General features: G+C 47.7%; 1 protein-coding gene across 2 annotated transcripts in view; it reads right to left on the bottom strand.

Annotated features, from left to right (window-relative positions):
- Window positions 1-9627, bottom strand: part of SREBF2 (sterol regulatory element binding transcription factor 2) — a 55396-nt gene extending 45769 nt beyond the window's left edge. The window contains exon 1 of one of the 2 annotated variants that reach the window (XM_057486331.1): window positions 9358-9627. In XM_057486331.1, coding sequence (XP_057342314.1) covers window positions 9358-9445 — 88 coding nt within the window. In that variant the 5' untranslated portion in view covers window positions 9446-9627. The remainder of the gene's footprint in view (window positions 1-9357) is intronic. The other variant, XM_036931407.2, reaches the window with a different exon arrangement.
- Between the last annotated feature and the right edge of the window lie 4277 nt (window positions 9628-13904).

The raw sequence follows: 13904 nt of genomic DNA on the forward strand, positions 1-13904 counted from the left end.
AAAGCACTTTTAAAACGAAAATGTATCAGAAGGACTTTTGTAAAGTGCAAAGCCTCATCAGAAAGTTTACACTTGCGAAGAAGCATTATTTCCCTGGTTTGTGGGATGGTGAGGGCCTGGGCTAAGCACCAGTTTAACCAGGCAGTTCCACATTCGGTCCAAGTGCCAGAATTTCTTCACTGTTCCAAACTAGACCCTGAACCCAACAGACCAGTTCTACAGGTCCAGATGCAGAAGCCAGATTATAAGGGACATTTAGACAGAGATTCATTAGCAATTCCAAAGGCCTGAGAGATGCAGAAAGAGCTGTTTTCCAATTTCCAAGCCCTTCAATGGTTTAGGATCAGTTTCTAAATAGAGGTTCCCCCAAGGAGCCTTACCTTGAGGCCCAGGCTCTGGGATCCTGCTACTCTTTAAAAAATTCCATCATGTCAACAAAGTTTAACTCTTGAACTTTGTGGTCCAGAAATGGAACACTTTACCCTACAGTCTGTGACTGTGTCTTTGTGTCTCGCCCACCACAGCTACAAAAGCCTACTCAAGATGAAAAATAGACATTCTAAAACTGTATTCTGAAAAAAGGTCCCTTGGTCCTAAAGTCAACTTGCAAATTGAAGTTCTTCATTCATTCATTCTCGGATAGAGTCAAGCGAGAACGTTAGTCCCTGCCCCTTCCTTCTATGTGCTTTAGGCCACTCAATTCCTGCAGCACGTGTAATGTAGATACTCCCAAGGCCCCAACTCACAGCGTACACTCAAGCCAGAGCAGTGCTGGGGAAGGGACCCAGGGGAGTCACCCTAAATTCCAGCACAGAGCAGACCCTTCTTGATAAACACACGTTGACTGAAGGTGTACCTAAGCAGAGAACTCCAGGTCTCTCTAGCCTCAGCCCACACCATACCACTTTGTGTTCACAACTTGGAAGCCTGCTTACATCAGACAGGGATACGGAACGGGGTAGAGGAAAAGTACATGGGTTTTGGAGTTGGACACATCTGGACTGAGGTTACCATCCTACCACTGTACTAGTTGTGTGATCTGGGCCTCAGTTTCTTCACCTGTAGTATACTGTAGAATTGGAAAAAGGATTAAAAGCAAAAAAATATTATGAGACCGTAAAGGGCCATATACACTAAGAGAGGGCACAGATCTTGCTCACCCTTCCAGCACTACCCAGAGCCCAAGCACAAAGGAGGCCCTCTGTAAAGGCCGAACTACAAGTATGACCTGCCACAGTGCTGGGCACATAGCAGATGCCGCCTACACAGTAGTTTCAAAACCTGGTGAGGGATGGAAAAGCAGAGGTGACTGAAGAGACAGTCAATACCTAATAAAGAACAGGGTGAGTCTGTTCACCTGGAGAACAGGATAAACGACAATCCATCAGCATGGATTCAAGATGAAAGGGTGCCATATTCATTAGCAAATATACACATGTAAGAAGAACTAAACACAATAGAAAACAGCTATCTTGAGTCACGGACCAACCCTGTCCAATAATTACAGAACTAGCTCAGACAAACCACCATGATCAATTTTTTAAGTTCAAAGGAAGGCATTGTAAGGGCTGAGGTTGTTCATAACAAAGGGTGTTTCCTGAAATGTCTGCAGATTTTGGTGAAGAGTGGTCTTAAGAGAAGTAGAGTGAAGGGGAGCAACTCCCAGAACACCATTTATACTGATGGAGAGCCCCGAAGAATTTTTGTGCAGGGATGCACCAAAATTTCAGGACAGCAAAGGCTGCCCCCATGAAACTGCATGAGCGAGAACCCAGAACAAAGTCCCAGCAAAACTTAAAAGAAGAAGCCATTTTTCAAGTCCCCCAAAGCAGAAGGCTGAAAATGAGCAACTGTTGTACCTTAACGAACAACTTTAAAGAAAGCAAGCAAAGCAGAAGAAGGGTCATTCCACGAAACCAAAAGTGGCAGAAGTGTGAGACAGTCTCGCAACCACAGGGTCCCAGGCAAGCAAAGGGAACCTCTGAGGCACGGGAAGGGGTCGCTCAGAAAGCTGGTGGCCACCCACATATTGTCCGGTGGCTTCAAATACCAAAAAGTCAAGTGAGGAAGAGGGAGGTCAGGACAGATGAGCCTCTATGTGTGCACTGCTGGGGGACAAGGTAGTTCAGTTCTAAACTGATACACATGTGGCAAAGAGCGAGGCAGAATAGAGGGTCCAGAGTTCAGGTCTCTGCCAGGAAGCTGAGGAGAAACAGGCCCCCCTCCCACACACTGGTAGGGGTATAAATTGTTAGTCACTGTGGAAAGCAATTTGACGGAATCTCTCCAAACCACAAAAACACAGAGACAGAAAAGAACACAACGTTAGTTCCTGCCCCTGCCCCTCCCAGGTTCCATCAGAGCTGGCCCTTGCAGCAGCTGTCATGTACATCTCACCACCCTACTCTGACCAGCAGCCCACTTCTGGTCATCTGTCCTGCATTTCACCTGTACATGTGTGAAGTGATGAATTTACAAAGCTATTCACCACAGCATTATTTTTAATAGTAAGAAGGAAACACCCTCAAACATCCATCAAATAGGGACTGAATTACAGTGCATCCATACAGTGGAAAACCATGCAGCAGTGAAAAAGACTGGAAGGACTGCCACATGTAAGTGGAAAAAAAGGGCAAAGACCAGAAGAATAAAGCTTATAGCATGCTACCTATTTATGTAAAAATAAAAAGGGGAGCTAACAGTAAAATCCATACTTGCTATCTACTTACATCTACTTATATTTGCATTAAGTTTTGAAGGAGGTAAACTAAAAAATTAATTGTGAAGAGGTGGGGGTGTGGGCCCTAAGCAGATGGCGACAGAGCTTGGAACAAGATTTTTCACACTACCCTTTTATATTTTTTGTTTTAGCATATGAATGTGCTACCTTTGTGAAAAAACAAAAATATTTTCCAAGCAGTAAGTTTACCAATCACCACAGTAATTTATAGCACTGGAAAGGTTTAAAGAAATAAAAGGACTACAGTTGGGGTGTGAAGGAGCTGGAACCCAGCTCTTGACTTTAAGAGTCTTCTTTGGAAATGCACACCAATGAACCAACTCCAAAGTGACTTGCTCATACGTGTTCGGGGCAACAGTACTTATTTATATTAATGAAATACTGCAAATGATGTACATGTTCCACGGGGACATGGACAGCAAGCATTTGCCTGTTCAGATGCATTACATTGGTTTGTATGGCCATTACATCTCAACTATTTCAACACAGAGCAAACTGTAAGCAAAAATACTGTAACAATTTGTGTGCATATTAATAAAGTTCTGACACAATCCCTAAGGAAATAAACAATTTGATGATTAGGAAGTGCTATCTGAATGAAGTTGCCTAAGAACTTCCTTTTTTTAATCACAAAATTGAGGAGAAAAATGATCTAGTTGAGAAAAAAGCAAAAATATACTTATAAAAATGCCAAGATGGGGGCAGGGTATGAGAACAACTGAAAAGATTGTTTAGTGAGGTAGGCAGCACTCCGGAGCTTTAGGCCAAAGGCCTGGGTGTGAATGTGGGCAATGTTTATCAAGGGTGAGGCCAAACAGACCAGGGAAGGAGGAGAAACCCAAGGACACTTGGTTCAGTGGTCTGAGCAACCCCAGAAAATGCATCCCAGGAAATGGAATTAGATGAGATCAGGAGCTAAAAGCGGGTGGAAAATAAACTGTGAGCAACAGCAGCTCTTCCAACCCAAACATTAGCAACAGTGATATATATTCAAGTGTCAAAACAGAGCCTGTGTTTTGAAGAAGGTATACACGAGAGTAAAAAGTAGATCTGTGCTTCACCTTACTGAGCAGTTGTTCTGAGATCTGATTCACTGGAAAAACGTGCAGTCCCTTTCTACCCCTTTTCAAACACTCCTCCCACTGGTGAGCTGGCCACACCCTCCAAACACTCACCTCTGGCTCACTGGGTTGGCCACTCCCACCTTCCCAGCAACAAGAACACCCACCCTGGGGGCCAACCCAACACTCTGAACTTGAAGTGCCTTCCTTTCCTCATTAGACACATCTTTACAAAGTGCCTCTTCAGTGCCAGGCACAGTCAGGGATTCTGCCAAGCTGGAACTGTGCAGCGAGAAGCCACCAGAGGCCCAAGACCATGTTCCCAGAAGGAGCAGGAACAGAAAGTCCCTCTGAAGGCCGGAGTGCAGGGTGGGCTGCCAGCAGGACTGCATGAATCTGACACAGAGAGCGCTTCAGAGCCCGTGACTGACAGCTCAGTCACATCAGTGTGGCTTGGCTCATCATGGAATTCAGAATACCAGGGATAATGACAAGATCCTACAAGCTTCCAGGGGAGAAAAACGGGACACCCACAAAGGATTAGTAACCAAAATGGTATCAGATTTATCAGCTACTAGAAGGTAGGAGATAATCAGGCAATGCCTTCAAAATTCTGATATAAAATTATATCCAACCTAAATTTCTAAACTCACCTAAACAAACTGGAGTAAGGTTAGAATAAATGTATTTGTTGACAGGCAAGGGCCCCACAAATTTACCTCCAATGTACTCTTTCTCAGGAAGCTAATGGAGGATGTGCTCCATCAAAAGAGGGAATCAAAAAACAACTAGGGAATAGGGACTTCAACATGCCGTCCCCACCCCCCTCCCCAGTGATGGTGAAGGGCAGTCAGAGGACAAGACTTAGACAACCATTAGATGAGCAGAAAGAGGGAAGGCTCCAGGAGAAGCATCAAAAAGGGGATAAAAGGAACCTACCACAATATTGAGGGTTTCTGGCACAAGACTTATGGCTGGATTAGTTACAAGAACATGGAAAGTAAGCAAGTGAATAAATGGGGTTATTATAAGCCCTAGGAAAACACAAACAGTAATAATAAAAAATGTAGAGGATTTACCCAAGAGATATGAAAACGTACGTCCACCCAAAAACCTGTACACACATGTTCACAGCAGCTTCATTACAATAGCCAAAAAGTGGCAACAACCTAAATGTCCATCTGCTGACAAATGGACTAGCAAAATGTGGTATGTCCATACAAGGGAACACTATGCTGCAATTAAGGGCACCTCAACAACATTATGCTAAGTGAGGGAAGCCACATGTTGCATGACTCCATTTAAATGAAATGTCCAGAACAGGCAAATCCATAGAGACAAAATAAGTTAGCTCACTGACAAATTTCTTCAACCTTCTCCAAAGAGAACAGCTGCTCTACCTGCCATCACACATTCACTATTTTCTGGTTCATCTAGCCTTGGACCCCCTTCACCTGACAGCTTTGTCAAAGGCTGACCTCCTAATTGTCAAATCCCATGACTCCTTCCATGGTCTTATCATCCTTGCTGTCCTCATCCACTAACAGCTCTTTGAAAAGCTGACCTCCCCTGAGTTTATTATATTTCCCTCACCTGATCTGACCTCCCAATTCCATCTTCTCTCACCTATCCTCAACTGATCAGCAGTGACTATTCCTCAATCTGCATCCCCAATTTTGACCTTGTGAGTATTTGTCTCCCACTTCCTAGTGGACAACCCCCCAGACACCTCAATTTTAGCCTGTTTAAGACAAATTTTCATCCTCTCCCCAAACCAACTCTTCCTACTGGCTTCCAAACTCTCCCAATGCCCCAGAATCAAAGTCTTAATGGAAACTTAGAATTTCACCACTGCTCTGTTTTCAGGGCCAAGCCTTTGCTGAGGATACATCCTGTCACATCCAGCATGTTGGCACTGTGGCCACTTCCTATCACCCTCTTTCTTAGTATCACCACCTCACACCCGGATGGCTACAGCCCCTCCTAATTGGTTTTCCCTAACTCCCTCGCCCATCACCACAGCTGAGTTTTCTTAAAAGCCATGATTCAAGCATCATCACCCTACTTGAAAATCCTCAGCAGTTCCCTCTCTACATTCCACATAACATATGTGTCTAGTATGAAGCCGCTACACAATGCGGCTCCAACTCACCTTTCAGACCTTATCGCTTCCACTGCCTTTGCACACATGCCATATTTTCTAACAGCTGGTCAGCAATCATCTATTCCTAGGCATCTTGGTCCACTTCCTTCCACATGCTGTCATACTGCTTCTGCTGCCCATCCTTGTGGGTCTACCAAGAAGGCCACCTCTTGGTGCTTTTCCTGACCCCAGTGGAAGATTCCCCACCTCTGCCTTTCAAGAAGCCCTGGCTTATCACAGTGAATAAGGCCCACTCTCATAACAAAGATATCTACCACAAAAGGAAGTGCCTGAGATATTCTATCATGGAGGTCTGATAGCCTGGGACAACAGAGCAATACTGTCATGGAACAAGGCTCTGAAGATCAACTAACACATGTTTTGTTGGGCCTATGGCATGTTTCTTTAAAAAAAAAAAAAAAAGTTGAACCAGCATTAAAAAAATCTGGGTATTTCATATAAAAATTCAGATTTGAGCATCTCTTGAAAAATAAATGGCAGATCCCTCTTCCAAGGGGCCTCCATTGCCCACCCAGTCTAAATTAGGTCATCCTAATCACTTTATAACATGGACTTTTAATTTTCTTCATAGTGCCCTGCCTAAACTGTTCACTTATGTTATTTGTTCAGCTTATGTTTCCTCCCTCAAGAACTTAAGCTCCCTAAAAGAGCAGAGACCTTGTATGTTCTGTTCAAAGCTATCCTCAACACTTTGTTCATCACAGCGGTACTTAAAAGCCACTCAGAGATGTGCTGAGTGAATGAATTGATGTGGCCTCCTTGGGCTCACATCCTTGAAGGGCACTAATGGATTACAGCAGGGCCTAGGTAGCTGAATGAAGGATTCATTCATTTCAGCCTGGACCTCCTGGAGGCAGGCATGAGCTCTCTAGGTTGCAAGTACCCACTCTTTCAAACCACACACATACAAAAGAAATACAGGTATCCATATCCAGAGGCCCTTCTTCCTCACCTGCTGGCTCCTGGAAGCATCTGGGCTGGCCACCCCTGATCTAACTGAACCCCAAAGGCTGTGTCTAGTACAACTTAGAACTCTAGCAGACTTGAGGTTGGCATTCAGGCATTCCACAAATACACAGTTCTAGGAGCAAGTAATACAGCATGAACACAACAAAAGCCCTGCCCTCGTCCTCAAGGAGCTGACATTATGCAGGGGGAATGGATGGGTGAGTATTCAGGGATATTTATAACCAAACATCATTGGCCTTCAGACTGCCCAACCCTTCCTGGCCTCCAAGGCCCAGATCAAGGGCCACCTCCTCGGTGTAGTATTCCTGGTAAGACAGCCCTTACCAAACCCCCTTGATGCTGACTTTTACTTACTGCTCTGCTCAACTGTGGGCTGTCCTACACTCACACCTAAAACTAGTTTTATTGTCATTCATCTCTAACTCCATGAGACCATAAAATTATATCTTTCCCATCATTTGTGTTCCCTGCAGCTCAAAAACTACAGCTGGCACTTGAATACTTGTTGACTAACTGAAGATGGGGAGCCACTTTTCCCAAATCTGATAGGGGAACCTGAGTAGCCACTGAACCACCATGGTAGTTTCCAGGATGTACATTTTCCTCAGAAATCTATGATAAGTTGAAAGAAATGATAAAGTTAATGCTTAATCACTAGGTAATTTAACACATTACAAATTAAGACAAATAGGGATCAGCTTTGGAATGGGAATGCAAAATACACATGAATTTGTGTGAGCTTGCTGGTAGGCAGCTTTGGACCTAGTTCTTACTGGCTGTGTAACCTTGAGTAAGTTAACAAACTGCCCTGGCCCTCAGTTTCTGTATCTTTGAGAAGGGATGAGAGCAGTGTAACAAAGTCTCTACCTGGTGAAACTGTTAAGGACTGAGATCATTAATGTGTATGAGTACTTTCTACAGTGCCTAGCACAGAAGTGCTCAAAACCTGTTAGCTGCCCTTGTTAAGTTCCCCAAAAACTCCCTCCCCTGTTTAACACATCTCTGTACTTAGGAGCACTTAGTGGAGAAGTCTGTGGTTAGACTTGGGGTTTCAATTAAGGGTCATGCCACATGGCCTGGACGACCCCCCAAAAAAGAAAGCAAGGACAGGGCAAGAGTTGAAATATTACAAAAGCAAAATGGGAAATGGATACTTTTCAATTTGCTGCTGCCACTTAGCTCTTCCCCTAGGAGAGAACTGCTGCTGCCTTGGTTTCTTCATCTGTACGATGGGGATTAGCATCATACCCACGTGCAAGGCTGTAGTGAGATATTGGACCCGAAAGCACCTAGTAAACTCAAGAGCAAAATACACGACTTACTGCTTAAGAATGGGCTTTGGACAATTTGAGGTGAGTGACCTTAGAAAAGTTAACATCTCCTGGTCTCAGTCTCCTGTAGAATAGGAGCAATGAGGATGTTTATCTCATGGGATTCTAAGTGAAACAATATAAAGTATGTGGGGAACATCAAAAGAGCCCAAATGCTGACATTATTATCATTACTAATCTACTCACTGAACTCTCCCCTCACCCCTAGGGTCCGGTGAAAAGCCTCAAGTAGTGACACCACCCACTGGCTCAGGAATTGGGCTCTCTCACCAGTTGGGTGACCTTGGTTAAGTCGCTGATTCTCTCCAAACTTTGGGTTCTAGGGGCCACAAAATGAAAGAACTGCAAGAGAGGATCCCTGGGCTCCTCCTACCAGATCTTCCACTCCGCTGTTAAGGTCACCAAAACAAAGGCCACCCGGCCCCCAGCCTGTCCCCGAGGGGACACGTGCTGCCTAACTCCCTCTGCAGAGCGACAGCAGGAGCGCCCGCGTCTCCATCCCGGAGAGATGCGTCAACTCCCCGCTGCCACCGCCCGCTTCATCAGCAACTTGCTTCTGCAGCCTCTCACTGCCCAAAGCTTCCCTAAGCGCCTGGAGACCCCGCAGTGGGTCATCTCCGGGAAGACCAGGGGTTTGGGCGCACAGCCTGGGGGCCCAGGCCCGGAATCTCAAAACCACTCCCGCGGGCGGGCGGGGAGTGACAGGTGCGACGCGGAGCCGCGGGCGGCGGGAGCGCGGGACCTCGGGCTGCGCGTGCAGGCGCGAGGGAGGCGGCGGCCGCATGCTCTCCTCAGGCCGCTCCTGTAAGGGCCTCGAGACGCCCTGGCTCCGCGTTCCGGCCCCACTACTCTCGCTCAGCTTCCCGGACACGCGGCGCCCGGAACGGATCCCACGGCCTGCCGGAGCGGAGAGGCCGGGCGGGGATTCAAACCCGCAATGCCCGGAAGGGTTGGGGACCGCCGAGGCGACCGCACGAGCCGGTTCTCCGCGCGCGAGCTGTGCTGCCGAAGGGTGGGCGTGCGCGCATACGCGAGCCGCCGTAACCCCTTCCTCCCCGAACGCCCCCGCATTCCCACCCACCCATCACTCACCGTCGATGTCCCTCAGGGTCAGCTCTTCGCCCAGCTCGGTGAGCGTTTCCATGGTCTCCAGACCGCCCAGCTCGCCGCTCTCGTCCATCGCCAGGCTCGGCGCAGAGGCCCCTCCAGCCGTCCCGCTCAGGGAGACGCTGGGGCGGTGCCGCGGCCACCGCCCATGACACCCGACAGCCCCCGCCCGGTACCGCCTCAGCGGCCGGTGCCAGCCGCCGCCATGTTTGCGCCGCTCGGGAGGGGCGGGGCGGGATTCCCCGCCCCAACCCGCGCCCTCCGCAGCCCCGCCTCCGTGCCGCGCGCCCCCTTGTTTGTTGTCAATGGGACCAGGCTCTTTGTGGCCAATCGGCGTACGAAACAGTGCGTGGGGTGATGGCGCGTCATCGATCAGCAGCTTAGATTTGCATAGCGAGGCCCCTCCCCCCGCAGCCTCCTAGCGAACACGGTGGGAAGCCTCCGGCTCCTCAGCCCTACCTCCTTCCCCTAGTTTAAAGGGGCCGCTCCCTTTTCCGTTGGCTCGGCTCCAAGAGCTACAATCATCGGCCGGGAAATAAAGGGTTAAGACGCTCCACCCCCACGTCCGCAGGTCGCCCCGAAGCAAGCAGAAAACACATTACATCATGTTCCCAGCTGCCCCGCCCTACTTGCCTGGGAGAGCGGGAACAGTCAAACGTGGTCCCCCAAAACTGGGGCCTGGAGCAGTCTGGACCCCTACAAAGGTGGAAACGGGGGTTCGACGTGGGCCGCTAGCTTTTCAAGGGCCGAGCCCATTTTACAATTCCTATGCCTTTGCACCTGCCGCAAACACGTGCTTACTACGACTGTCACCCCACCTGCAGATCTTTAAAACAACGGGCAGTGCCCAGGCCCACCACAGGCCTCCTGTGGAGCTTTTTGACAAAGTTCCGCGGGGTTTCTGACGCGCAGCCCACCCGTGGATCCCCACTCCTTCCCCACCTCACTGCCCCATCTTGCAGCTAGTCACGATGAAAACAAATATGCAAACTTCTGGGAATTTATTCAAGGAATGAAAGTGTGAGAGTGCTCAGAAAAGTACACAAGTGTATGTGAAAACATTCATCACAAAGTCTGTAACTGGGAAGCCCAGTAAGGGACTAGATGAGTAAATTACTGTCACACAATGGGATAAGGGCATCATTAAACATGTACATAAATGTGTATCTATTGACAAAGACTTTTCACAACCTTATTAAAAGTACGTGCTCTGTTTCTACAGCATCTTACTACGCTGATGGACAGTGACTGTAATGGGGATTGTGGGGGGTACTTGATGAAGGGGGGAGCCTAGTAAACATAATGTTCTGCATGTAATTGTAGATTAATGATAACAACAAAAAAAGTATGTGCTCTGTCTGTGTGAGGCAACTGTTGCCTGGTGGCCAAGATGTAAGAGCAGACAGACTATGTGCTATGTGTGGAGGCAGACATACCAATCCATTTATGCATGGTGTGAATTTGGGCTGGTTAAATAACTGTTCAAAGCCTCAGTTTTGTCATCTCTAAAATGGGGGCAGAATGGATTGTGCCCCTTCACAGTTGTGAAGTTTAAAATAGATAATTTATACATTCATTTGACAAAATTTATTGACTATGTGACAGGCAAGAAGAGACAGTTCTTGCCCTCTAAGAGCTTCCAGTCTAGTGAGGAAAACAGACATTAAACAAAAAGAACAGACAATGGTACAAGTGATTAGGAGAAGGTAATGGGTGTGATGAAACTGTAACAAGGGACTGGACTTGGGAATGTCAGGGAAGGACTCTGACATTTAAGATGAAACATAAAATTATGAGGAGAGAACTGCATCTGGTGTAGCCAGGGGAATACATAACATGGATAAAGGCCTTGGGGCAGGAGGAGGCTGCTGCCAGCCAGCACTTGGCATAAGGTCTGGCATACTAAGTGACCTACAAGAACTCAACTGTAATTGAAAAAAACAGGGATCTGTGTGCTCACATGGAGGGCAAAAAGGATGGAAGCACAGCTAAGTGTTATGGGAGTGGTGGGATTCAGGGTGAATTTCATTTCTTCTTGGTATTTCAGTGTTGTTTAAATTACTTTTTATAATGAACATTTATGAACATAAGAAATAAGTGCCTTATGTTTTTGGAAAAACAAGAATGTTCTCTTCATTGTTTACATGCAGGAGAGGTGGTGTTGACTATACCAGTCTCACCCGGAAACAGAAAACCTCCCCTGGACCGGGCACTAAGCTGGACAGTGCCTTCTTTACTCCAGTGCCTCAGCAATCCTCTGCAGAAGGCTGCCTGAGCACCAGGAGATCAGGGAAGTGGGTACCTTGCAGTGCCTCCCACTCTGCAGCTGTCCCCACAGCTCCCAGCTGACCTGCCCAGTCAAGTGCCTGGTCAAGTGGCTTCAGGGGGCACAAACGTTCAACAGAAACTGCAGAAGAAAGGCACCTGCCCTGGACCCAGCCTTAGCAAATACTGACATTCTCTGTATCTCATCTAACTGAACATCTCTTCCAGCTGGCATACTGTCCTGGCCAAGAGAACAGAGGCTGGCTCAGGAGGCAGTGAGCCTCAAACAAGTCACTCCCCAGAACCTGAGTTCTTCATCTGAAAAGGGATTGAACTGGATGATCATTATGTCCAGACATCACTAGACTGGGCACTTACTACAGGTCATAGAAGAGAACTCTGCATGTTTTTTCATTTACTATCTTTGACACCTCCCCTTTTAGGTTTCTATTCATGGTACCTGTCTCTCCTCCCTCCTCTGCCCATCTTTCAAGGTTCAGTTTAGGTGTCAGTTCCTCCAAGATTAAGCAAGAGTATGTATATGTACCCACAATTTGACAGCTGGGGATGGGAAACAAGTTTGGTTTTGGATTAGCTGAAATGTAAGGACTAAGGGTTATCAGGTGATAATAGGGCAGATGACATCAGCAATGGGGTCTTAGATACAGCTCCCAGGAAGAAATGAGCAGAGAGAAATAGCTAAAAAATTCTTCATTTAGGGGCAGGTGAGGAAAGGGCAATTAAGAAGATAGAGCAAACTCAGACCAAGAGCAGAGAACCAGGACAACCTGGTGGCCCAGAAGCCTGGGAGCATGACCTCAAGGAGCTGCCAGCAGCATCTGTCTGAGGGCAGTGACTGTGGACAGCAGAGAAAGATGTGTAGCTGGGAAAAGGAGGGAGGAGTGCTGTGGACCAGGGAGAGTCTGCCCCCAGGAGACATCTGGCAATGTCTGGAGACATTTTTGATTGTCACAGCTGGTAGACTGCTACTGGCATCTAGTGGGTAGAGGCCAAGAATGCTGCTAAACAGCCTGTAACACATATGACATCCCTCCTAGCCCTCCTCACATACACAACAAAGAATTATCTGGATCCAAAGGTAAACAGTGACACTGTTGAAAAGCTGCCTTAGAGGATATAGGGAAATTCCCAGACTCTCCAGAGGTGCCTCAGATTGGACCTGGAAGCTCAGCAGACAGAAATGAATCCAAGACCATGCTTGAAGCACCACTAAAGATGTCACTGTTGACATTGTAAGGCACCCTCAGTGGCACTGGTCTAACCACTAGAACCTCCACTACTGGCTGCCCCTGGTAGCTGCAGCCATGGCTTTCCACTCTGGCTGGTGCATCTGGTTGATGGAGTGCTTCAGTCACAGAACTGAATCCTAGGTACAAGGAAGCTGGACAAGCGAGGGCCTCCTTTACAGCTCCTGATGGGGAGGTGGGCAGGCTCTGCCTGCAGTAAGACTCAAGGTGGACCTCTGGGGACAAGTACCCACAACCATCAACAATGGCAGCAAAGGAAGAGGGGGCAGAGCAGAGTGGCTACTTGCTCCTTTGAAAGTGTCAAATGGGAACAGTTGGGTCCATATTAGGGGTGGGGAGGAAAGTGTCAACCAAAATGGAGAGGTCAAAGGTGTAGAAGGAATTGCTTAGGACGATGGAGAGGCCAGATGAGGCAGAGATAAAAAATAGGTTAAGAATGGGCCCCTCTCTTGGACCATGCATACAGTAGGTGCTCACAAATCTATGGGATGAATGAAGAACCATCAGAGAAGGGAACCTGTCACTCAGAAGTTAACCTCAGCTTCAAAGAAGTTTAGGGCTGCCAGGAGGTTCAGACATTATCAAGTTCATTTTGCCAATGAAACCGCAGCATAGGGAGGGCTGGGCCAGAGTCATTTAGCAAGTGTGATGGGCTGAGACAAGACTCAGGTCTCCTTTGGGCTCTGTCAGTAGTGGGGAATTGGGGTTTCTATGGATGGTCATGCGTCTTTCCCCTTTTAATTAAGAGGCAGACTTGGCTTGGCTGGGTCAAAAAGACCCACCAGCTAGAATTCCCGCCAGAGCTTCTTCCTCCTCTGCCTGGGAAGAGCAAGACTGAGGGGCAGCGGTCCCCTCTGGGCCTCATTCCTTCTGCAGCTTCCCTGCCCTGTAGCCACTGGCATCTGCTTGCATGCCTCCTGAGATAAGGAGCTTGCTGTCTAACCAATCAAGTTCGTGGCAGCCCTGCCATTACAAAGCACAGCCTCCTACAGAGCTGTG

This window comes from Manis pentadactyla, chromosome 10, assembly GCF_030020395.1.
Source record: "Manis pentadactyla isolate mManPen7 chromosome 10, mManPen7.hap1, whole genome shotgun sequence".
Lineage (NCBI taxonomy): Eukaryota > Metazoa > Chordata > Mammalia > Pholidota > Manidae > Manis > Manis pentadactyla.